The 27,123-nt window shown below is 41.0% G+C and overlaps 1 protein-coding gene across 5 annotated transcripts in view; it reads left to right on the forward strand.

The window, feature by feature from the left end:
- Positions 1 to 27,123, forward strand: part of DHX57 (DExH-box helicase 57) — an 81,169-nt gene that overhangs the window by 21,974 nt on the left and 32,072 nt on the right. For all 5 annotated transcript variants that reach the window (XM_032176937.2, XM_032176938.2, XM_058428694.1 and 2 more), the window contains 5 exons: positions 5,669 to 5,802; positions 7,011 to 7,065; positions 10,838 to 11,043; positions 16,122 to 16,238; positions 26,271 to 26,367. In XM_032176937.2, coding sequence (XP_032032828.1) covers positions 5,669 to 5,802; positions 7,011 to 7,065; positions 10,838 to 11,043; positions 16,122 to 16,238; positions 26,271 to 26,367 — 609 coding nt within the window. The remainder of the gene's footprint in view (positions 1 to 5,668; positions 5,803 to 7,010; positions 7,066 to 10,837; positions 11,044 to 16,121; positions 16,239 to 26,270; positions 26,368 to 27,123) is intronic.

The following is a 27,123-nucleotide window of genomic DNA, read 5'->3' on the forward strand; positions in this document are numbered from 1 at the left end:
TCCAGGGTCTATAACACTAAAAAGGACAGCACAAGCTCATCACTTATTAGATGGAGTCATCCTATTAGGTTAGAAGGTATACTTCACACCATCCTGGGCGTTATGCTAAGTTGAATACCGTATTTAATAGAAATAAGAGATGTCATGCATGCTGTGGCTGAATGTATCTTCTTCTTTGTTTATTTGGTCATTCAGTCCTGACATTGATTCATGTATTTATTGAGCCTGCATTAAACGCCAAGTGATATATTAGTTGCTGGGGATACAGTGATGAACAAGCATGTATGGCTCCCCCTTATCTCTTACAGTCCGGTAGAAAAAACAAATAATGAACAAGTAAACAAGCAAATGATTGCAAATTGGAATAAGCACTATGAAGGAATAAACAGCGTGCTGTGTTTGGAGAGAGAGACCCATAGATGCTCAGAGATCGTATCTCTGTAAGATGACAATTTAAATTCAAAACTGAAGTATAGCTGGGCGCAATGGCTCACACCCATAATCCCTGTACTTTGGGAGGCCAAGGTGGGAGGATCACTTGAGCTCAGGAGTTGGAGCCCCACCTGGGCAACATAGTGAGGCCATGTTTCCACGAAAAGTAAAAAAAAAAAAAAAATAGCCGGTAGTCATTCTACTGGGGATACAGAAAAAAAAAAAAAAAAAAAATTAGCCAGGCGTGATGGCTCACACCTATGGTCCCAGCTACTCAGGAGGCTGAGGCAGGAGAATCATTTGACCCCCCAGGAGGTTGAGGCTTCAGTGAGCTGTGGTAGCACCACTGCACTCCACCCTGGTCAAGAAAGCAAGACCCTGTCTCAAAAAAAAAAAAAAAGCAGAAAAGAAAACTGAAATATGAGAAGGAATCCCAGGTGACAAATGGGGGTAAGGAAAGTATGTTTGAAGATTGTGCAGTGGGGAAGGGGCTTTGTGAGTCCAGAAACAAGGAAGGCCAGTGCACCTGCTGTGTAGCAGCAAAGGGGAAAGTAGCATAGGCAAGAAGCAGCAGGAGCCAGACCTTCCAGGGCCTTAAGCACCATGAATAATAAGGCATGTGGATTTTATCTTATGAAATTAGAAGTCATGGGGTAGGGGGAGGGATAGCATTAGGAGATATACCTAAGGCTAAATGACGAGTTAATGGGTGCAGCACACCAACATGGCACGTGTATACATATGTAACAAACCTGCACATTGTGCACATGTACCCTAAAACTTAAAGTATAATAATGATAAAATTAAAAAAAAGAAATTAGAAGTCATTAAAGGGTGAGGCATAAAATAAAAATTCTTGCCAGACACAGTGGTGCATGCTTGTAGTTCCAGCTACTGAGGAGGCTGAGGCAGGAGGATTGCTTAAGTTCAGGAGTGCAAGGCTTTATATAGTGTGCTATGATTGCACCTGTGAAGAGCCACTTCAGCCTGGGAAATATCGTGAGACTCCATCTCTAAAAAAGAAAAAAAAAAATTAAAAGTCTCAATATTTTAAGTACTGAGGAGGGCCAGGAAGATGGATGGCATTAATCATAGTTTGTTATGTGGATCATGCCCTAGAGCAGTAAAAGAAAACTAGTGGGAAAAAAGAGAAAGTCCTGTAAAAATTATGATGTTTTCCCACAAAGTATTATACCACTATAAATATCTTGAGAAGAAGAAAAAAGTCTAAGTAAACTTGGTGGACTGATAGGAAAGCAGAAAATAGCTAAAAGCAAAACATTAAAAAAAAAAAAAAGGATTGGTGGCAGGCTCCTGTAGTCCCAGCTACTTGGGAGGCTGAGGCAGGAGAATTGCTTGAACCTGGGAGGCAGAGGTTGCCGTGAGCCAAGATCGCCCCACTGTACTCCAGGCTGGGTGACAGAGCAAGAAAAAAAAAAAAAAAAAAGGAATTGAACAGAAAAGACATATAACCAGAAGAACTATTAGAAGAAATAGTACATTACTATTATTAGTAAATAAGAAATATGAAGTAATTAGAAACCAAAGAAAGCAGACTTTTAGATAAAAAGAATGAACCAAAAGAAAAAGAAATAATTCCTAGAACAAGACAATAATAAATATTAAATGACTATACAGAAAACATTGGAAATCTCTAAGGGGCAAATAATCTTTGTAAAAACTCCAGAAAACAATGGGAAAAAAAATTAATGGTAAATAATGTCATTTTGCCACTGTTGAAAATGAACATCTGAAAGAAGAAATTTTTTTAACAAAATCACTGAACAACTTGGAAGAGGAAGCCAAATAAAACATTCTCTCAGATTAATGGTATTTAAATGATTGAGTTATAAAGATAAGTTTAAACTTTTAGGGAAAATTATATCCAGTATAATTTTGAATATGAAGAGTAGCTTTGGATTCCATAACATTTGTACTTCCACAAACTTAAAGAAATGAGAACATAGCACTGGATTTGGTTCCTGGCTAAAATAGGACAAAGGTTTTTATAAAACCTAAGGGTCTGTAGAATATAAACAGTTAACAATTCAAAAGATGTCCACATCTGAATAAAGATTAATTACACAGTGGAGAAGGGTGCTTCAAACATTTACAAATACCAGTTTACAAGAAAGGGTATACAAATTACAAGGAAAAGTAGGGGAATCTTTGCTAACTCTGAAAAAAGCAAAAACTAATAAAATCTAGGAACAAAAATCAGTAAAAATATTGACAAGATTAAAGGTTGAATATCAAAAGGTGACAGTTGTGTTAGTTTGAAATTTTAATAAATTTTCTAATCACAGAGATGACATGATCATTCTAAAGCATTTAGTAAATACCAAAAAATGTAAAAGAAGAATCTCTGTCCCCTATAGAATTGCTAGTTACATGTTATAATTTTGGTCTCTTTTCTTCTGGGAGTATATTGGGAGTTAGAAGACGGATATGGTAGAAAGAGAGATGTATTTCCACAAACACTATTGAGATTATATAGTTTTGTTGTGCTGCTTTTGATTTAACAGAATGATAGCATGAGTTAATGAATTCTCTTTTTTTTTTTTTTGAAACAAAGTCTCCGTCATCCAGGCTGGAGTGCAGTGGTGCAATCTCAGCTCACTGCAGCCTCCACCTCCCAGTTTCAAGCGATCCTCTTGCCTCAGCCTCCCAAGTAGCCAGAACTACAGGTGCACGCCACCAGGCCTGGCTAATTTTTGTTATTTTTTTAATAGAGTCAGAGTTTCACCATGTTGGCCAGGCTTGTCTTGAACTCCTGAGCTCAAGTGATACGCTCACCTTGGCCTCCCAAAGTGCTGGGATTACAGGTGTGAGCCACCACACCCAGCTGAATTATCTGTAAAACTAGGAATTTCATAAGGAAATTCTGAAGTCTGGATATACCATAAATTACTTAACCATTTGCCTGTTGTTGTTAGATTATTTCCCTTTTCCCTGAAAAAGAAACAAAAATAGTTATAAATGTAATTAAATTAGCTCATTGAAAAGAGCTAAGTAGTATAAGAATATGTTTTCATTAAAAGCTCAAACAGGCCAGGTGCAGTGGCTCACACCTACAGGCCTTCCATTCTGGGATTACTGATTATCTGTTCAGTAATCCCAGCATTTTGGGAAGCCAAGACAAGAGGATCACTTGAGCCCAGGAGTTTGAGACTAGCCTGGGCAATATAGGGAGACACCATCTCTACTATAAAAACAAAAACAAAAAAATTAGCCCCAGCTACTCAGGAGGCTGAGGCAGGAGGATCACTTGAACCCAGAAGTTCAAGGCTGCAGTGAGCCATGATAACGCCACTGCACTCCAGCCTGGGTGGCAGAGCGAAACCTTGTCTCAAAAAAAAAAAAGAAAAACATTATAGATAAAGTGAAAGTCCCTCTTACTACTCCCAAACCACTCTCAGTTCCTTTCTTAGAAGTAAACTGGTAGTACGTCTTTCTATGCATGGATATAGATGTTTACTTTGTTAGAAATAGTTACTTTTGTTTTCTGACATTTTTTCTTACACGGATGATATATTCATTTAGTAAGTCAATGAATATTCATTGAGTACTTACTATGTCCCAGACATTGTCGTAGATCCTGGAGTAGTGAATAAAATTCTTGTCCTTGTAGAACTTGTATTCTAGTGGGAGAGCTCATCAATAAGCAAGATAAATAAGTAAAATACAGAATATGGTAAGTGCTAAGAAGAAAAAATAAAGCAGAAAAAAGACAATAGAAGTTCAAGGGAGGAGGGCATTTGAAATTTTAAATAAGGTAGCCAAGGAAGTCCTCACTGAAAAACTATCTTTGGAGTAAGAACTTGAAGGAAGTGAGGGAGCTACCTGTGTGAAGGGCTAGAAGAAGCCCAGTAATCCAGGCAGATTAATAACATGTACAAAAGACCTGAGGTGCATGCCTCAAAGACAGCAAGCAGAACAGTGAGCTGGTGCTGAATGGATGAACGGGGAGCACTAGAAAAAGATGGGGAGCATGGGGTGTAGACCATGCCATATAGAGCCTTGTTAGTAAGGATTCTAATGAGAAGTCATTGGATTTTAAGCAGAAGAGTGGCACAATCAGATTTTTCTTTTTTGTTTTAAGAGATGGGGTCTTGCTATGTCGACCAGGTTGGTCTTGAACTCCTGGCCTCAAGCATTCCTCCCACCTCAGCCTCCCAAACTGCTAGGATTACAAGTGTGAGCCACCGCACCCTGTCAGCACAATCAGACTGACATTCAAAGAGCATTATTGGTTGGCTGTATTGAGAACAGATTGCAAGTGGGCAAGGGCCAAGAGACCAATTAGGGTGGTGTTATTCTGCCGTGTATATTATTCCAGGCAACTTGGGATTTTTCCTACTAAAAATATGTCTTAGAGATGTTTTCATGTTATTATCTAGAGCTCTACCTTATTCCTTGTATCTGCTTCATGTTATTTCATAGACTGGATGATATTGTTATAATTAACCATTTCTCAGTTGATGGACATTTGGGTAGTTTCTATTGTCTTATTATTACAAACAATGCTATAACGAAAATCTTTGTATGTGCCTCTTTGTGGTACACGTAGATACCAAGAAGTAGAATTATCAAATTTGTACCCTATACCAGCTAAGTGTAAAAAAAAAATTATAAAATTTGATGATAAATCCTGTTGAGATTTTGATTGGTACTGCCTGGATTTGGTTTATTTGGGAAAGAATTTATATCTTTATACGGGTTGAGCATCCCTATTCCAAAAATCTGAAATGGTCCAAAATCTGAAACTTCTTGAGTGCTCACATGACACTACAAGTGACAGATTCCATACCTGACACCTTTGCTCTCCAATGGTTCAATGTATACCAACTTTATTTCATAGACAAAATTATTCAAAATATTATATACAGTTACCTTTAGGCTATGTATAGAAGTTATATATGAAACATAAATTGATTTCTTGTTTAGAGTTAGGCCCCATCCCCAAGATGTCTCATTATGTATATGCGACTATTCCAAAATCTGAGAAAATTTGAAATCTGAAACACTTCCAGTTCCAAGCATTTCACGTAACGGATATTCAACCTATAATGGTAAGGCTTCACATCCAAGAACAGGACACATTGTTCTATGAATGTTACGGTTTTTTTTTTGTCACAGAGATCTTACACATTTCTTGCTCAAAATATAGTAAAAGTTACTAATTTTCATGTGTTGAATTTGTTTGATCCTCAGGTGTTTCTTTTATTTTCTCTAGTGACTTCTTGCTGCTAGTTTTGAAGGACATTGTATCGCAGAGGCCAGGTCTTCAAGTTATTTTAATGAGTGCGACTCTAAACGCTGAGCTTTTTTCAGAATATTTTAATTCCTGCCCAGTTATTACTATACCAGGTGAATAAAATGCATCATTAAATATGTATCATTCTAATAAGCAAGTATAATTATTTTAAAGTTTGAGACGTAAGTAGATATACTTCTTTCTAGACAAGTGATTCATTTATAACAAAATCATAAACCATATAATGCAGCTGATAAGGAGGTAACATATCTTGCTGGGAGATTTTTATTTTTATTTTTTTTGAGACGGAGTCTCGCTCTGTCACCCAGGCTGGAGTGCAGTGGCGGAATCTCGGCTCACTGCAACCTCCGCCTCCCGGGTTCACGCCATTCTCCTGCCTCAGCCTCCCGAGTAGCTGGGACTACAGGCGCCCGCCACCACACCCGGCTAATTTTTTGTATTTTTAGTAGAGACGGGGTTTCACTGTGTTAACCAGGATGGTCTCCATCTCCTGACCTCGTGATCTGCCCGCTGCAGCCTCCCAAAGTGCTGGGATTACAGGCATGAGCCACCGCACCCGGCCATTGCTGGGAGATTTTAATTTTTTTTAGGGGACTTTTAAAAAAACTCATAGTTACTTATTTCTAGCATTCCATTGTGTTTAACATCAAAGTTGATAGTGGCAGTCTGTCATAAAGAGGGAACTTGTGTCTGTGACAGTATGTTTGTTCATTTCTGGATTCTGCTAAATTTCTAGATGTTGGTCCACTCTGGCAGAAAGTGAGGTTGGATAGTCTGTGTTTTCTTTTGACACTTCCACAGTCTCATTGTGGAATTAATTTATCACCCTGAGCTTTGATTTATCCTTCTTCAATTGAATACTAAAAAGACACTTTGGAAACACTGACTGATAAAAAATAGTGCAGTTTGTTTTAGTTATAGAGAATGCTGGCAATAAATCTAAGGAAGAAACTTTGTGTTTGATCTAGAATACAATTGTTGAATGTTTAAAGGTCCTCTATGGTGGAAGTGGCGGGGGCGGTGGGGGGGAGGGTATGAAAGGTGTAACAGGTAAAAGAAAAAAAGTCTTAGCAAAGGATCATTTCTCAACCTATACACTGCTTCTGTTTACTGACTGAAATCTACCCTTTCCAATTTCTGTTACCAAGAACTTTTCTTCTTGATATTTTCAAGACCACAGAACAAATAGGATGTTAGCATGACAAGCTTTGTTTTAAGAGAATTTTATATATATAAACTATTTCAAGATGGTTGAATGGGTGTTCTCAGGCTTTTCTATTTTATCTCCTTGTTTTTCTAGGTCGTACATTTCCTGTTGATCAATTTTTTTTGGAAGATGCAATTGCTGTGACAAGGTAAGGAAGACACTAATTAAGATTCAGTGAAAGGACCTGGCATGGTGGCTCATGCCTGTAATTCTAGCACTTTGGAAGGCAAAGGTGGGAGGACCCTTTGCGGCCAGTTCAAGACCAGCCTGGGCAACATATTGAGACCCCCATCTCTTGAGAAAAAAAAAACAAAAGATTCAGTGAAACTTTGAAAACAGAATAATGTTTGACCCTCAGTGTGCCAGAATACTAATATATGTGTTAGTCTTTTTTTTTCTAATTTTTCTACACTTGATCTCAAAAAGCCCAAGAAGTGATTTTCTTCTATTTTTTCTGTTTGAACATTTTGTTCTCCCCTCTCTTTCAGCAAACAGACTGCCAATATTTAAATCCTTCTACTTACTTTTTCTTTCTTTCTTTCTTTCTTTTTTTTTTTGAGAGAGTCTTACTCTGTTACCCAGGCTGGTGTGCAGTGGTGTAATCACAGCTCACTGCAGCCTCGAACACCTGGCTCAAGTGGTCCTCCTACTTCAGCCTCCTGAGTAGCTGAACTACAGACACACACCACCATGCCTACTTTTTTTTTAATGGTTTTGTAGAGACAGGGGTCTCATTATGTTGCCCAGGCTGGTCTCAAATTCCTGACGTCAAGCAGTCCTCCTGCCTTGCCTCCTGAAGTGCTGGGATTACAGTCATGAGCCACCATGCCTGGCCCCCTCTACTTATTATAACTTTGGCAAGTAGCTTAATCTCTCTGTACTTAAAGAATTAATACTTGCTGATTCTGCTGAGAGCATAAAAAAATTAATGAATTAATACTTGCAAACTGCTTAGAACTGTGCTTGGCACATAGTGCATGCTCTCGAATGTTAGCAGTTATTGTCCGGGTGTGGTAGCTCACACCTGTAATCCCAGCACTTTGGGAGGCCGAAGCAAGCGGATCACCTGAGGGCGGGAGTTCAAGACCAGCCTGGCCAACATGGTGAAACCCCGTCTCTACTAAGAATACAAAAGTCAGCTGGGCATGGTGGTGCATGCCTGTAATGCCAGCTAATCTGGAGGCTGAGGCAGGAGAATCACTTGAACCTGGAAGGCAGAGGTCGCAGTGAGCTGAGACTGCGCCATTGCACTCCAGCCTGGGCAGCAGAGTAAAACTCTGTCTCAAAAAAAAAAAAAAAAAAAAAAAAGTTAGCTGTTATTATCATCATGATCATCATTCTACTTGCATAGAGTTTGCAGTATAGCCTGAGTGTTAAGATATCTGTATAAACAATCGTAAGTACTAGGTAGAAAATGTTAATGTCCATTGCATATAAACAGATCTCTCTTCTTTGAAAGCCCTACTTTCTCTTCTTAGTCTTTGATCTTGAGGATTCCCCAAGATTTTCCTTGCACTGTTTCTTCTCACTATTAACTCTCCCTTGGCTACCTTAGACTCATGTGTTTTCAGCTGTCATCCCTGTGCCGAGAACTCCCAGATCAGTATCTTCATTCCTGACCTCTGAGCTCTAGAATGAAACACCTCTAATATCTGGCAGCTTAAATACAAGTCAGAATTTTTCTCCTTCTCTGTTCCTTCCTTCTCTAATAAGCCCCCCTCCTAATTCCATATTCATTTAATGGTACTATATTCTCAAGCTAAAAACCCAAAACCAGTGGCTCTCAAATTTTAATGTGCAATAAGAATACTTAGGGAGCTTATTAGAATTATTATTTTCTGGGCCCTATCCCACTACCATTGATATGAGTTTCTGAGGTAATCATCTTTCAACTAGTTTGCCTGTCTTTACTTTTTCAAACTCACTGCTTCCAGAATATATATATATATATTTTTTTTTTCTTTTTTCTTTTTAATACAACCTCACTCTGTCACCCAGGCTGAGTGCAGTGGTGCTGTCATAGCCCACTGCAGCCTTGGTCTCCCAGGCCCAAGTGATCCTATTACCTCAGAATACCAAGTAGCTGGGACTATAGGTGTGTGCCACCATGCCTGGCTAATTTATTTTTAGTAGAGACAAGGTCTCACTATGTTGCCCAGGCTCAGAATTATCTTTAAACATAGAATTGTTCACATTCCTCCTATTCTTAGACACTTTCATTAGTTCCCTGTCATTCACACTTTGTGGACACTCAAGGCCCATATCATCTGACCCCAGCCAATATTTAAGTTCCCTTCCTTCTTTAGTTTCCTACCTACAAAACCTTAGCACTGTCAGACTACTTGTTATTTCTCAAAGATGCCATACTATTACTATCTATATTTCTTTTTCCCGTTTCCTTCTCTAGTCATTCTTTAACACCCAACTTGAATGCTACCTCCATGAAATTTCCTATTTTCTGCTATTAAAAATTAATCACTTCTTTATTAGAAGTCACAGAGTACTTTTTTTGTGCCTCTAATGACATTTATTTCTGTCTGTCTTACATTATAGTGCATTGTTTTGTTCTGTTCTCACTAGTTTGTAAGCTCTTTGAAAGTATATTTATTTTTCTATACCATACCACCACCATCGCCATAGTCCCTTGACCAAAATAGGCATTCAGTAAATATTCAATAAGCAAACAAACAGTGAATGTGAAAAGAGTATATGGCATTTAATGGAGAGAAGGGGTTGGAGGAAGTCAGGATTATAGAATCATAGGTTTTTAAATCTTTTTTTAAAAAAGCTACAATACGGCTGGGCGCGGTGGCTCACGCTTGTAATCCCAGCACTTTGGGAGGCCGAGGCGGGCGGATCACAAGGTTAGGAGATCGAGACCACGGTGAAACCCCGTCTCTACTAAAAATACAAAAAAAATTAGCCAGGCGTGGTGGCGGGCACCTGTAGTCCCAGCTACTCGGAGAGGCTGAGGCAGGAGAATGGCGTGAACCCGGGGGGCGGAGCTTGCAGTGAGCCAAGATTGCACCACTGCACTCCAGCCTAGGCGACAGAGCAAGACTCTGTCTCAAAAAAAAAAAAAAAAAGCTACAATACACTTTATGCAAATGAAATCTTATAGGAAATCATAGAGAAATGAAACATAAAACAAGAATGATTGGGCTGAAAGAATAGCCCCCAGTTACTTACTTTGCTCCCATTCCCTTACCTTTCCTTGGGGCTTTGAGCAACACTTAAGGCTCCAGGGGAAAAAAATGGAGCCACTTACCTATGCCAATATCCCAAAAGATGAGAAAGTAAAGCCCTTTGAAATTGACTTGTTAGAAGTCTCATGGCAGGTTGGTTTAGTGGCAGACAGAACTCAAATCCAGAGCTTTTGTTTCCAAATCTATTTGTTTTTCTGCTTTGCCATGATGTCTAATAGTATTGTCACTAACAAATATTAAACTATCCAGTTGTAAGAGTTTTGAAATGTTTTAAGGATAGTCTTAGGTTGATGTTCAGCCAACAGCTAGAAACTTGGGTCCAAATTTGATTGCAACAAAAGGAAATCAGCTGTCTGGGAATTATCATAGAAACAAGAGGATCAATAAGATTGCCAAAGAAGAATCAAAAATGAAGGGGGGTGTTACTGAGGCTATACCTCAAATGTGTTTTCTGAATGTCCTTGCCATTATTTCTGGATAGAGCTTCTCTCCAAATTCTTAGCTGGTCTCCAAGACAGACCTAAAAGCATTGCAGTATGTTCCCAACCAGAAATAGGGTACAGCCAGAATCCTGGACTGGTGGAAGGATGGCACATGAATTGGGCAGAAACAGTGACATTTTGCTGAATGAGCACATGAAACAGGTGAATTCTTTCCCTTCTCACCAACAGAACCACATACACACAACCACATTCCTCTGTCTTTCTTTCTCAGGTATGTATTACAGGATGGGAGCCCATATATGCGGTCCATGAAACAGATTTCAAAGGAAAAGCTTAAAGCAAGGCGGAACAGAACTGCATTTGAAGAAGTGGAAGAAGACCTGAGGCTTTCCCTTCACCTCCAGGATCAGGATTCTGTCAAAGATGCAGTGCCAGATCAACAGTTAGATTTTAAGCAGCTCCTGGCCCGCTATAAAGGTAACATGCCTCCTAGGGGAATATTATAATTATGCCAAAGATTTCTAGTATTCTTTCTTACCATGATTCGGAAGAAGAAAAATATGATTCTTGTTTCGTAGTTACATTGCCTTTAATTCATCAGAGCAACCTTAAACCTAGAAAAATAGTTCGGATACAGATTTAGAATACAATTGTTACTATATTTGCCAATGGGTTTTTTTCTAATTATAAAAGAAATATGTGCTCATTAGAGAAAAATTGTGAGGTAGTAAAATATAAGTTATATTCTTGTACATTTTGTAGCTTTTTGTTTTGATGTGATTTCAAATTTATGGAAAAGTTTGCAAGACTAAACGATGAACTCTCATATATCCTTTACCCCAATTCACCAGCACCAGTTGTTAATGTTTGCTTCATTTTTTGCTTTATCATTTGCTCTGGGTTCATGTTTTTTTTTTTTTTTTTTTTTTTTTTTTTTCTGAATCTCCTGAGAGTAAGTTGCAGATATGATGCTCCTTTACCCTTAATACTTTAGTGTGTCTTTCCTAAGAACAAGGACATTCTCTTACATAACCACAGTTCAGTGATCAAAATGAGGACATTTAACACTGACACAATTATATAATTCACAGTCCATACTCAGACTTGAACAATTATCTCAATAATGTTTATTTTTGCTGTATTTTCCTGATTCAGGATCCTATCGTGGATCATATATTACATTCAGTCATGTATTCTTAGTCTCCTTTGATCTAGAACAGCTCCTCATCCTTTGTCCTTTGTGACCTTGACATTTTTGAAGATTATTTTGTAGAATGTCCATCCATTTGGGTTTGGTATTTCCCCATGATTAAATTTAGGTTATACATTTTTGGCTGGAGCATCACAAAAATGATCTTGATTTCTCAATGCATCATATTAAAAGGCACATGGGCCCTGTGGTGTTGATTTGTCCCATTATTGGCAATGTTAACTTGTTCACTTGGTAAAGGTGATGTTTGCTAGGTTTCTCCACTGGTAATTACTATTTCTTTTGTAGTTAATAAGTCACTTGTGAAGCAATATTTGACATGATTTTAAAATCCTTTAATATCCCACTAGTTTTAGCATTATTCATGGGCTTTTAAAATAACATCTTTTGAGGCCTAACCTGTGCTAAGCTTTTTATGTATGTTGTTAGGTACTTCCTCCTCCCATGCCAGACTCTAGCTGGACACTCTTTGTTCCTATGTGGTCTTCTATCCATATAAGCTAAACTGAGCCCACAGAAACCCCAGGATTACTACTTTTGCTTTCTTCCTTGAAGCCTAGACCAGAAGCAGGTCTCAGCTGCCCTTCTTTCTCCTTTTTCCCTAGACTGTCACCCTGTTCCTCTTAGTTCTTCCCAAAAAAGGGTGTTTATCGTTCATGAGTAAGAGCTTCCAACCCGTTACTGCTTCTGTAGGATAAGGGGCAAATGAATTTTCCTTTTTCTGCATCTACCAAAGACAGTTCCCAATCCTGGATGTGGAATGGTAATCACCAAGGAATTAACGTATTAGCCATTATTTTGTTGTTTAGGAAGATAAGCATAGCTCCCTAACATTTTATTTCATCTTCCCAGTATTGAGAGATATAAAGCTAAGAGAATGGACTTGTGCTTTATAGATCTCGGTTCAACTCCCAAGGCTCTCATAAAACCAACTAATTATCTTGAGCAAGTTCTTTATCATCTCTGTGCCTCAGTTTCCTTATCTGTAAAGTGGAGTCATTTAGAGGAGTATAATACAAACCCACAAGGATAGTGCCCAGCTAGTAAGTACAGATCTATGATTCTAATTAAAATATGTCTAACTCAAAAGTTTGTGTTCTTTTTATACATCATACCAACTGATAATTCCCATTCCCTTATTCCATTAAATTATGGAACAAGAAAATTCCTTTGAGGTTGGGCACGGTGGCTCATGCCTATAATCCCAACACTTTGGGAGGCTGAGGCAGGAGGATCACATGAGCCCAGGAGTTCAAGACCAGCCTGTGCAATATATTGAGACCTTATCTCTACTACAAATGTTTTTTAAAATTAGCTGGTCATGGTGGTTGGCACCTGTAGTCCCAGCTACCCAGGAGGCTGAGGCGGGAGGATTGCTTAAGCAAAGGGATTCAAGGTTGCAGTGAGCGATGATCGCACTACTGCACTCCAGCCCCAACAGAGCAAGACCTTGCCTTAAAAAAAAAGAAAATCCCTTTGGCTTCTATTTCAAACTTCTGGAGTTTTCTTTTAAAATTATCACTGAATCTAATCCATGACTTTCTAATTGTAAGCACAAAGGTTACTAAAGTTCAGAAAGTACCTTTGGGACCCCCTTTTTAAGGAAGGAGAATGGAGGAGTTGAGGTCAGGAAACATGACTGCCACCAGCTTCTGTATGGTACTGGGCTGATTGCTTAGCTTTTCTGAGCTTCTGGTTCTCTGTTTTTTGTTTGTTTGTTTAAAAAACAAAAAAGTCCTTACAAAAATTAGCCAGGCGTGGTGGCACACGCCTGTAGTCCCAACTATTTAGGAGGTTGAGGAATGAGAATCGCTTGAACCCAGGAGGCGGAGGCTACAGTGAGCCCAGACTGCACCACTGCACTCCAGACTGGGCAACAGAGCAAGACTACATCTCAAAAAAAAAAAAAAAAATACCTTGAACTAGTTGATCTCAACGTTCTCTTTCACCTTTCAGAAAATTAAATAATGTTTCTTGGCTCAATTTTTAAGGCATTTTCTAGTTTTTCTTTGAAAAAATTAATAATCAGTCATTTAAAATATATTATTGATTTGGCTGGGCACAGTGGCTAATGCCTATAATCCCAGAACTTTGAGAGGCTGAGGCCGGAGGATTGCTTGAGCCCAGGAGTTCAAGACCAGCCTGGGCAACATGGTGCTGCCTCGTCTCTTAAAAGAATTTTAAAATTAGCTGGTGTGGTGGTGTGCACCTATACTCCCTGCTCCTCAGGAGGCTGAGGTGAGAGATCATTTGAACCCCAAGGGCCAAGGCTGCAGTAAGCCATGATCACGCCACTGCACTCCAGCCTGAGCAAAAGAGTGAGACCCTGTCTCAATAATAATAATTTAAAAAAACAAAACTATGTTCAGTTTTCTTTTTTCGATTCGCTGATCCTTTCTTCTTTTTGAAAAGTCTGGCTTTTTGGAATCTTGGCAAAGAAAAGTGATTCTGTTCCACCTTCCTCACCCAACCACACCCTTGTTTGTGCAGCCTGTTTCTTCCTTTATTTTCATTTTTGACCAACATGGCATTCATTCCACTAGAACAACATTGTTTCAAAACTCCTTTTTTTTTTTTTTTTTTTTTTTGAGATGGAGTCTTGCTCTGTCGTCCGGCAGGAGTGCAGTAGCGCAATCTCGGCTCACCACAACCTCCACCTCCTGGGTTCAAGTGAATCTCCTGCCTCAGCCTCCCAAGTAGCTGGGATTACAGGCGCCCACCACCATGCCTGACTAATTTTTTTTTTTTTTTGTATTTTTAGTAGAGATGAGCATTCTCCATATTGGTCAGGCTGGTCTCAACCTCCTGACCTCAGATGATCCGCCCATCTTGGCCTCCCAAAGTGCTGGGATTACAGGCATGAGCCAGCACGCCCAGCCGAAACTGCTTTTGTCCCTCTTCAAACTTCTCAGCATCATATAGGAAGTTTCCCTTCCTTGGTACCAGTTAGACTGTAGTTAGGATGATAGGTCATTAGGAGGGCCTGAGAAGAAAGGGCAGAAGTCTTTGAAGAGTTAGTCACCCCAACAATATACTATTGCTTTTAAAAGAGCTGAGGTGGCCAGGCGTGGTGGCTCACGCCTGTAATCTCAGCAGTTTGGGAGGCCGAGGCAGGTGGATCATGCGATTAGGAGTTCGAGACCAGCCTGACCAACATGGTGAAACCCCATCTCTACTAAAAATACAAAAATTAGCTGGCCGTGGTACTACGTGCCTGTAATCCCAGCTACTCAGGAGGCTGAGGCAGGAGAATCACTTGAATCCAGGAGGCGGAGGTTGCGGTGAGCCAAGATCACACCACTGCACTCCAGCCTGGGCGACAGAGCAAGACTCTGTCTCAAAAATAAAATAAAAAAAAAAAATAAAAGAGCTGAGGCCTGTAGTACATCCTACAGAACTACATCATTTACCAGATCACAGATAGATTAGGAGATTCTGAGTGGGGAGATTGTGAGGGTCTATGAGTAGACTCCACAGGTGTTAATGAAGATATTACAATCACATTTATTTTTCAGGGAAGATCCATCACTTATCATTTTCTCAAAGGAACCTAAGGGTTCAGCGAGTTACTGTTATAAAAATGCTGGTGAAGGCTGTGGTCTCTGTCCATTGATTGCCATAGGTTAGTGTTACCTGGACTTCCAGCATATCTCATTCATGATTCAATTGAATCTAGAAGAAGTTTCTAAAATGTATTTGACTTTGAATTTTGTTTCTAGAACTTAAGCTTTCAATAAATATTTGAAGGGTAAAAGAGGGGAAGGAATGAGGAGAGTAAAAACTGGCCCATCTGGGTCTTTCCAACAGAGTCAGGAGCCTGCTTTTTGGGTCATTGTTCAAGCAAAAGTTACTTCTGATGAGGCTGGATTTTCTGGGAAACTAAAAGAAAAAAGTGGGCTGGGTGTGGTGGCTGTAATCGCAGCACTTTGGGAGGCTGAGGCAGGAGGATTGCCTTAGCCTGGGAGTTTGAGACCAGCCTGGGCAACACAGCAAGACCCCATGTCTACAAAAAATAAAATTAAATTAACCAGGCATGGCGGTGCATACCTGCAGTCCCAGCTACTCAGGAGGCTGAGATCGGAGGATCACTTGAGGCTGGGAGGTTGAGGCTGCAGTGAGCTGTGATCACACCACTGCATTCCAGCCTGGGTGACAGAGCAAGACCCTGTCTCTAAAAAAATAAAGAAAAGAAAAAAGTTCATTTCAGTACATTAAATGTTAATATCTGTGCTATTAAACCAACACTCACCTAATTCACAGGCATATTGTATATGGTATAAATATACAATAAAATACATCAACAAGGTATAAATATCCTTCTCATTTTTACCTTTCTTTCTTTCAGGGGTTAACAAGTCAGTCATCAAAACAATGTCCATCATGGATTTTGAAAAGGTGAATCTTGAATTAATAGAGGCCTTATTAGAGTGGATTGTGGATGGAAAGCACTCCTACCCTCCAGGTAACTGCTTCTTTATTCAGGCTTGAATGATCCACAAATGAAACACAGACCTTGGCTAAATGGGAGTCTACTCATGAGTGTTTGAATTACATGCAAACTCTTTGCACACAGGCTACAAGGCAGTGGGGTTAAGAGCACAGGCTTTGCAGTCTGGTAAACTTCCCAGCTCTGCTATTCAGGAATCTTGTAACCTTGAATAAAGTCCTTATCTTTTTTTTTTTTTTTTTTTGAGACGGAGTTTCGCTCTTGTTGCCCAGGCTGGAGTGCAATGGCGCGACCTTGGCTTACTGCAGTCTCCACCTCCCAGGTTCAAGTGATTCTTCTGCCTCAGCCTCCTGAGTAGCTGGGATTACAAGCATGCACCACCACACCTGGCTAATTTTGTATTTTTTAGTAGAGACAGGTTTTCTCCATGTTGACCAGGCTGGTCTTGAACTCCTGATCTCAGATGATCCGCCTGCCTTGGTCTCCCAAAGTGCTGGGATTACAGGCGTGAGCCACCATGCCCGGACTAGTCCTTATCTTCTCTATGCTTCAATTTCCTTGTTGTAAAATGAAGACAGTAATAAATGCTGTTACGTAAAACTATTTTGGGGATTAAAAGAAACCATACATAAGGCACTTAGCACAGTATAGTTAAGGCTCAGTAGATACTACCCCTAATACTGATGATGTTATAATAATACAGGCCAGGTGCAATGGCTCACACTTGTAATCCCAGCACTTTGAGAGGCCAAGGAAGGTGAATCATTTGAGTCCAGGAGTTCGAGATCAACCTGGGAAATGTAGTGAAACCCCATCTCTACAAAAAAGTGCAAAAATTAGTCAGGTATGGTGGCACATGCCTGTAGTCCCAGCAAGGGGTTGGAGTGGGAGGATTGCCTGAGCCTGAGAGATGGAGGCTGCCATGAGCCATGATCGCACCACTGCACTCCAGCTAAGGCAACAGAGCAAGACCCTGTCTCAAATAAACAGAAAAAACCACACACCACATTTTGTATGTTATATGTATTACATACTGTATTCTCTTTTGTTTCTTTCTTTTTTTTTTTTTTTTTTGAGACAGGTTCTCACTCTCTTGCCCAGGCTGGAGTGCAGTGGCATGATGTCAGCTCACTGTAACCTCTTCCTCCCGGGTTCAAGCAGTCCTCCGGCCTCAGCTTCCCAAGTAGCTGGGACTACAGGTGTGCACCTCCACGCCTGGCTAATTTTTGTATTTTTAGTAGAGACAGGGTTTTGCCATGTTGGCCAGTCTGGTCTTGAACTCCTGACCTCACGTGATCTGCCCACCTTGGCTTCCCAAAGTATTGGGATTACAGGCGTGAGCCACTGCACCTGGCATACATACTGTATTCTTACAATAAAGTAAACTAAAGAAAAGAAAATGTTATTTAAAAAGTCATAAGGAAGAGAAAATATATTTACTATTCATTAAGTGGAAGCAGTTTATCATAAAGGTCTTCATCTTTGTTGCCTTCACATTCAGTAGGCTGAGGAGGAGGAAGAAGAAGAGGAGGGGTTCCCCTTGCTGTCTCAGGTGGCAGAGGTGGAAGAAGTGGAAGGGGAGGCAGAAGAGGCAGGCATGCTCATTGCAACATTAAGGAAACATTGTAATTTCTGTCTGACTTTGCTCTTTCATTTCTCTTTTTTTTTTTTTTTGAGACGGAGTCTTTCTCTGTCCCCCAGGCTGGAGTGCAGTGGCGCGATCTCGGCTCACCGCAACCTCCACCTCCTGGGTTCACGCCATTCTCCTGCCTCAGCCTCCCGAGTAGCTGGGAATACAGGCGCCCGCCAACACGCCCGGCTAATTTTTTGTGTTTTTAGTAGAGACGGGGTTTCACCGTGTTAGCCAGGATGGTCTCGATCTCCTGACCTCGTGATCCGCCCGCCTCAGCCTCCCAAAGTGCTGGGATTACAGGCTTGAGCCACCGCGCCCGGCTGCTCTTTCATTTCTCTAAAAATGTTTCTACATAGTACCAATCCTTACCCTGTTTGCTTTGGTTTCAGTGCTCTATCATAGAATGGTCCATTTCATAATAGAAGTTAAAAGCAGTCTTGAGTCTTTCTCCCAGTTTGTCTAATGTCAATGTGTTTGCTGGCACTGCTGCTTCTTATATGTCTTCTTCCTCATTGTCTGGCACTGGTTCGGAAGCACTCATCTCCATCAAGTCATCTTCTGTTAATTCCCCTGGTGTGGTGTTTGCTAGCTCTTGAATTTCTCCAAGATCCATATCTTGAAATCCTTCACCACAGCCACCATCTCCCCACCTTTATTCCATATCCATAGTCTCTTTTATGATTTTCTCAATTGTCTTTTAAATCCTGTGAGGTCATGCACATCTGGACACAGCTTTATCCAGCATCAGTTTATTGTTTTAGGCTTGATGGCTTTCACTCTTTTTCTGTAACAACCATGGCATCTTCAGTGGAATAATCCTTCCAGACTTTCATGATGTTCTCTCTATCAGAATTCTCTTTTGTAGCATTGACAGACCTTTCCATAGAGTACCCTGTATAATGAGCCTTAAAGGTCCTCATGAACTCCTAATATAGAGGCTAAATTAGAGACATGTTTAGGGACAAGTAGACCACTTCAGTGTCTTCGGTGTTGAACTCATGGGGTTCTGGGTGGCCAGTGGCACTGTCCAATATGAAAAGAACTTTGGCAAGGTGCTTCCTGATTCCAGGGACAAAGCATTGATGGAACCAGTCCAGAAAAGGGGTTCCCACTGGCCAGCCTTTCTTGTACAACCAGAACACTGGCAGCTGGTGTTTCTTCTTTCCCTTCAAGGCCAGGGGTTAACTTTATAGACAGGGCAGTGCTGATCATGAACCCAACTACATTTGCATAAAAGAGTAGAGTTAGTCTATCCTTTCCTGCCTTAAATCCTGGTACTCACTTCTCTTCCTTACTAATAAATGTCTTTTGTGGCATTTTTTTTGCAGAAGAGGGCACTTTCGTCAGTTATTTGAAACCTTTCAGGCAGATATCGTTTCCCCTCAGTGCTTTCCTTAATGGCATCTGGGAACTCATCATCTGCTGCCTCTTGGTCAGCAGAAGCTGCTGCTTCTGTAATCTTGATATTTTAAAAACCAAACCTCTTTCTAAAATTGTCAAACTATCCTTTGCTGGCATTAAATTTCCCAGCTTTAGATCCTTCCCTTCCATTTGCTTTAAGTTGTCATATAATACTTTGCTTTTTCTTGAATCATATAGGTATGCCTTATAGCAATCTCGCACCCACATAAAAACTGCATTTTCAATGAGATCAAAAGGTATTTCTCAGCATAAGATTTTCACACCTGCTGGCATAGCTGCAGTGACAGCTTCACAAATTTCTTTTTCTTCTTTCACAATGGCCCTTACTCTGGATTCATTTATCTGGAAATGGCAGGCAACCACAGTTACAGACCTCCATCTGTGGAACATATTGAGCAATTCCCCTTTTGCTTATAATGTCATGACTTTTCTCTGCTTCTTGGGAGTACTTACAGCATCACTAGTGGCACTTCGTATAGGCCCCATGATGTCATTCAAGATTTACTGTATTCCACTAAACACAATGAAAAATGCACAAGAACCACAGAGATCACTTTTTACTGTAATATACAATATTCTGACAAAACAAATGACTTACTTGGAGATGATTAGTGTCACAATACATTTTTCAGTGGATTCTCACATCACTTGAGCTCACTGCAGTAGCAACAGGAGGTGGCTACAAAATCATTTTTTAAATAAAGTTACTACAGTAGTATACTGTACTATAGTTCATTGCATGCAGTTGTGATTTAATACTGCTTTTTTTTTTTTGAGACGGACTTTCGCTCTTGTTGACCAGGCTGGAGTGCAATGGCGCGATCTCGGCTCACTGCAACCTCCGCCTCCCGGGTTCAAGCAATTCTCCTGCCTCAGCTTTCCAAGTAGCTGGGATTACAGGCATGCGCAACCACACCCGGCTAATTTTGTATTTTTTTAGTAGAGATGGGGTTTCACCGTGTTGGTCAGGCTGGTCTCGAACTCCCAACCTCAGGTGATCCACCCACCTCAGCCTCCCAAAGTGCTGGGATTACAGGCATGAGCCACCATGCCCTGCCTGATTTAATACTTCATTTTTACATTTGTTCACATTTCTCTAGATGCAAATGGCGCCAGGTATGGTCCGTAAGTGTGTGTGTGTGAGTTTTGATTATTTTAACTTTTTATAATAGGTTTGTGTGTATTTTATGATATACTATTTTATGATATAAATAATAAAATAGGCTAGTATCTATATATGTCTTATGCATTCATGATATATCTCTTTCTTAAATTTTTTCATATTTCTAGGCTATGCAGTTTGTGTGCTAGTTTTTTTCAAATTGTCACAAATCTCCAAAAATTTTCCAATGTATTCATTGAAAGAAAATTGCCAATGAGTAGACCCATGCAGTGCAAACCTATGTTGTTCAAGGATCAACTGAACACTTATAGTTAAACACTATTACTACTGCTGTACTAAACACTGAGCAATCACTACTTTACTCACTGTCTTCCCATCCCAGTAGCCTTCTTAACCTCACTTGCAGTCTCTTATCCCTAGAATGAATACTCCAAATCTTCTCTTAACTAAATCCTTTATTTTCTTCATGTTTCTCCTCAAGTTACCGCTACAGACCACCCTATGTGTTGTCTTGCCCCACTCCCCTTACTCTATCATCTAAAAATAGGCCGGGTGCTGTGGCTCATGCCTGTAATCCCAGCACTTTGGGAGGCCAAGGCAGGCAGATCACCTGAGGTCAGGAGTTCGAGACCAGCCTGGCCAACATGGAGAAACCCCGTCTCTACTAAAAATACAAACATTAGCTGGGCATGGTGGCGGATGCCTGTAATCCCAGCTACTCAGGAGGCTGAGGCAGGAGAATCACTTGAACCCGGGAGGCAGAGGTTGCAGTGAGCCAAGATCGCGCCACCGCACTCCAGCCTGGGCTACAAGAGCAAGACTCCACCTCAAAAAAAAATAAAATAATTCATTTTCATTGTAGCACTTAACACTGTCTGAAATTGGAGTTTTGCATACTTCAGTAGGATGTAAGCTCCTTAAGAGTAGAGATTTCAGCCAGGCACAGTGGCTTAACCACCAAGCAACAAGAGCAAAACTCCGTCTCAAAAAAAAAGAAAAAAGAATAGACATTTCTTGTTTACCACTGTATTTCTCAGACCCTAGAACAGTGCCTATAACATTTAGGTACAGAGTAAATATTTGTTGCGTGAATAAATGAATGTAATCATTAAATGGAATAATAGATCAAAAAATTACTTCGTGTTGGCTGGGCATGGTAGCTCATGCCTGTAATGCCAGCACTTTGGGAGGCCGAGGTGGGTGGATCACCTAAAGTTAGGAGTTCGAGACCAGCCTAGCCAACATGGCAAAACCCCATCTCTACTAAAAATTAGCCAGACATGGTGATGGGCGCCTGTGATCCCAGCTACTTGGGAGGCTGAGGCAGGAGAGTCGCTTGAACCCAGGATATGGAGGTTGCAGCGAGCCAAGATTGCACCACTTTACTCCAGCCTGGGTAACAGAGCAAGACTCTGTCTCTAAAAAAAAATATATATATATATATATATTAATTTATGTGGTCATAAAGAACTTAAGAGTGCTGGGCGCAGTGGCTCACGCTTATAATCCCAGCACTTTGGGAGGCCGAGGCGGGCGGATCACGAGGTTAGGAGATCGAGACCACGGTGAAACCCCGTCTTTACTAAAAATACAAAAAATTAGCCAGGCGTGGTGGCGGGCGCCTGTGTGAAACCCCGTCTCTACTAAAAATACAAAAAATTAGCCAGGCGTGGTGGCGGGCGCCTGTAGTCCCAGCTACTCGGGAGGCTGAGGCAGGAGAATGGCATGAACCCGGGAGGCGGAGCTTGCAGTGAGCCAAGATCGCGCCACTGCACTCCAGCCTGGGTGACAGAGCGAGACTCTGCCTCAAAAAAAAAAAAAAAAGAAATGGGAACAGCTGCTCTCTTCTGCTTACACTTTAATCATTATGTGGTTTTCTTTTCTTTCTTTTTTTGAGACAGAGTCTCTGTCGCTCAGGCAATGGAGGTGCAGTGGCGCAATCTCGGCACTGCAACCTCCGCCTCCTGGGTTCAAGCAATTGTCCTGCCTCAGCCTCCCAAGTAGCTGGGACTACAGGCATGTGCCACCGCACCCAGCTAATTTTTGTATTTTTAGTAGAGACGGGGTTTCACAGTGTTGGCCAAGCTGGTATCGAATTCCTGACTCAGATGATCCGCCTGTGTTGGCCTCCCAAAGTGCTGGGACTACAGGCGTGAGCCACTGCACCCAGCCCATTGTGTGGTTGTCTAGAGAGACTTGTGAGCCATATAAAATTATTTAAATGCCTTATTTTTACTCGGCAAGTAGTGAGTGTTGGCTAATACAGTATCACTTCAGTGGACTGAATATCTTGTTTCTTTTTTTTTTGAGACAGTCTTGCTCTGTCACCCAGGCTGGAGTGCAGTGGTGGGATCTCGGCTCACTGCAACCTCTGCCCCCTAGGTTGAAGCAATTCTCCTATCTCAGCCTCCTAAGTAACTGGGACTACAGGTGTGCACCACCATGCCCCCCAGCTAATTTTTGTAATTTTTTTTTTTTTTGAGACGAAGTCTCACTCTGGAGTGCAGTGGCATGATCTCAGCTCACTGCAACCTCTGCCACCTGGGTTCAAGTGATTCTCCTGCCTCAGCCTCCTGAGTAGCTGGGATTACAGGTGCACGCCACCATGCTTGGCTAATTTTTTTGTTTTTTTTAGTGGAGATGGGATTTCACTATGTTGGCCAGGCTGGTCTGGAACTCTTGACCTCAGGTGATCCACCCGCCTTGGCCTCCCAAAGTGCTGGGATTACAGGCGTGAGCCACTGTGCCCAGCCTATGTTGTTTCATTCCAAAGGAGAAGACTGTTATTGAAAAAAATCAAGCATAGCAAAAAAAATCAGAAATGAAGAAGAAATGTTAGAAAATTACCTAAATTTTGTAATCCCAGCTACTTGGGAGGCTGAGGCAGGAGAATCGCTTGAACCCAGGAGGCGGAGGTTGCAGCGAGCCAAAATCCCACCACTGCACTCCAGCCTGGCAGCCTGGGGGACAAGAGCGAGACTTCATCTCAAAAAAAAAAGAAAGTAAATTACCTAAATTTAAAGCAGAGTAGATATAGTGACTGGGAAGTCAGTGACATATGTGACATATTCGTGAACATTAAAGCTATCCCAGACAGATGAGGCACATAAAAATATAGACAAAAATTTTTTCAATCCATATATAATAGTATGTTTCATCATTCTTTAATTTTGTGGCTTTTTTTCCTTTGTATTTTTCTTTTTGCGTATCTTCTCCTTTAATAAATAATTTTTTTAATTTTTCTTTTTGAGACAGAGTTTCACTTTGTCACTTAGGCTAGAGTGCAGTGGCATGATCACGGGTCACTGCAGCCCCAAATTCCTGGCTTAAGCAATCCTACAACCTCTCTCAGCCTCTCGAGCCCTATTAAATTTTTAATTTTTTGTAGAGACAATGTCTCCCTATGTTGCCCAGACTGGTCTCAAACTCCTAGGCTCAAGCAGTCTTCCCACTTCAGCCTCTCAAAGTGCTGAGATTACAGGCATGAACCACCATACCTGACCTCAATAAAATTTTGTGGCATTTTAGCAGAGAGGATCATGGGGTATGTAATGGAAAGAACATGGATCTGATGCCAGAAACCCTAGGTTTGTGTCTGTGACCTGAGTCTGAAATTACTGAGTCACTAGTAGGGGTACTAGTAGCCTTCTTTTTTTTTTTTTTTTTTTAATTGAGACGGAGTCTCACACTGTGGCCCAGGGTGAAGTGCAATGGCATAGTCTCGGCTCACTGCAACCTCCACTTCCTGGGTTCAAGTGATTCTCATGCCTCAGCCTCCCGAGTAGCTGAGATTACAGGCATGCACCACCATGCCAGGCTAATTTTTGTATTTTTAGTAGAGATGGGGTTTCACCATGTTGGTCAGGCTAGTCTCGAACTCTTGACCTCAGGTAATCCACCCATCTCAGCCTCCTAAAGTGCTGGGATTACAGGCCTGAGCCACCGTGCCTGGCCACTAATAACCTTCTCAATGGATGGCTATGAGGATTAAATGAGATAATATATGTGAACATTCTTTGTTACTATGGAGTATTTAAAAAAATGCTGTAAGATCTCTTTCAGCCTTCATCAGAGTTCCAGTTTTGTAGTAATTCAGATTCCTCATTTATTTAGTGGGAAGGATAACTGTGACTGAATCATAGGTCATGAGTTCTCTGCTGACAGATCCTTGTTTTATATCCTATTGCACTTCACATGGAGCTGACACAGGCACCCAATAAATATTTGTGGGATTAAAGGGGGGCTGGTGAAAACAGTACCATTTTTCTCCCTGAATAAAGCACAAAAGAAGGTGACTATTGCTGAGTGACTGCTCTTCACACAGAAATATACTATAATCAGTTTTCATGCTTATTTTCTTTAATGTAAAATTTAAAAGCCCATAAACTGTTAACATGATATGGCTAGTTAATGGGCTGTCTCTAAAATATATCTGAATTTAGATTACCAGATTGGCCAGCCAATTATAGTTTCTTTTTCTCATTTCCAGTAACATGTTTATGGATTTTATTTATTAATAGAGAGAATAGTCTTCCTGTCTTATAAGGTTTGGAGAATAACTCTTCCTATAGAAATAGAATGTCAAGGTCAGGTGTAGTGGTGCATGCCTGTAGTCCCAACTACTCAGGAGGCTAAAGCAGAAAGATTGCTTGGGCTCAAGAGATCAAGACCATCCTGGGCAGTATAGTGAGACCTCGTCTCTAAAAAAAGAAAAAAAGAAAAAAAAATAGAAAGTAGCCAGTGGGGCCAGGTGCAGTGGCTCACGCCTGTAATCCCAGCACTTTGGGAGGCCAAGGCGGGCAGATCACGAGGTCAGGAGTTCGAGACCAGCCTGACCAACATGGTGAAACCTGTCTCTACTAAAAATACAAAAATTAGCCGGGCATGGTGGCATGCGCCTGTAATCCCAGCTACTCAGGAGACTGAGGCAGGAGAATCGCTTGAACCTAGGAGGCGGAGGTTGCAGTGAGCCGAGATCATATCATTGCACTTCAGCCTGGGCAACAGAGCAAGACGCTGTCTCAAAAAAAAAATTAGCCAGTGTACTGAAAAAGTTTATTTATAGAGCTTAGCTAGGCCAGGCACAGTGGCTCACGCCTGTAATCCCAGCATTTTGGTAGGCTGAGGCAGGTGGATCACTTGAGTCCAGGAGTTTGAGACCAGCTTGGGCAACATGGCGAAACCCCATCTCTACTAAAAATATAAAAAATTAGCCGGGTGTGATGGCATGTACCTGTAGTCCCAACTACTCAGGAGGCTAAGGTAGGAAAATCACCTGAGCCTGAGGAGGCTGAGGCTGCAGTGAGCCATGATCGCCCAACGGCACTTCAGCCTGGGTGACAGAGCAAGGCCTTATCTCAAAAAATAAAAATTAAAATTAAAAAAGAGCTTAGCTAATAATTCTTGGCATTATGCTGACAGACATTATACTTTTCCACACCTCAGTTTTTCTGGTTATAGAAAGATAAATCTCCATTTTGTCCTTATTAAGTCAGAGAATATATAAAACACGTAATTATTTATTTGTTTAAATCCTCTGGGACTTTACAAAGAAAATAAAACTGATGGTGAAAATTTCTCTCTTTTTTTTTTTTTTTGAGAAAGGGTCTCACTCTGTTGCCCAGTCTAGAGTGCAGTGGTGCAATCTTGGCTTACTGCAAACTCCGCCTCCCTGGCTCAAGTGACCCTCCTACCTCAGCCTGCCGAGTAGCTGAGACCACAGGCGAAATTCTCAGATTGCATATTTTGGTTAAAAACAGCTTTATAATCTATATTAGTTTTTCATTTACTTATATTCTTTTTTTAAAAAATTTTTGTTTCTTTTCTGTGCCTATGCTTACCCACATATTGATTCTTTTTATATACCCAGGTGCTATACTTGTATTTTTACCAGGACTAGCAGAAATCAAAATGCTTTATGAACAGCTACAGTCTAATTCTCTTTTCAACAACAGACGTAGTAATCGGTAAGCTAATTGCTTTCTATATTCTTAATCATCCATTGCAGTTACCTCTAAAGATATCATCACCCTCTTTAGACCCTGGAAGAGTACCACTCTTCGAGCATACATTTGTTTATGCCAGCTGGAAATGAACAAACCTATTTGCTGCAGGAAATCAGTTATTCCCCTTTTATTAAAGAAAAATATTGGCTGGGCGCAGTGGCTCATGCCTGTAATCCCAGCACTTTGGGAGGCCGAGGCGGGCAGATCACCTGAGGTCAGGAGTTCGAGACCAGCCTGACCAACGCAGAGAAATCCCATCTCTACTAAAAATACAAAGTTCGCTGGATGTGGTGGTGGGTGCCTGTAAACCCAGCTACTCGAGAGGCTGAGGCAGGAGAATAGCTTGAACCCGGGATGCGGAGGTTTCGGTGAGCTGAGATCACACCATTGCACTCAAGCCTGGGTAACAGGAGTGAAACTCCGTTTCAAAAAATAATTCTCTTCACTTAGCATAGTGACTCAGCAAATTTGCATGTAATTTTAGATGTCAGAGCCCCAGATAGTGGGGGAAGGTGGGGGAAAGGCAGCGTTAGTAACAACAAAGAAGTCCTACCATTATGAGAGAAAATCATCTTCAATAGTTCCTATTCCAGGAGCAAGACACACTGGGTGTGTCTTCATATTTAAGGGGAAAACTATTTGACAAACGAACACTCCCTAAAAATGTAAGAATGAAGTTTCTGAGGTTACATCATTGTCATCGCCTCTCTTCTCTGT

Source organism: Hylobates moloch, unplaced genomic scaffold, assembly GCF_009828535.3.
Source record: "Hylobates moloch isolate HMO894 unplaced genomic scaffold, HMol_V3 SCAFFOLD_15, whole genome shotgun sequence".
In the NCBI taxonomy this organism is placed as follows: domain Eukaryota; kingdom Metazoa; phylum Chordata; class Mammalia; order Primates; family Hylobatidae; genus Hylobates; species Hylobates moloch.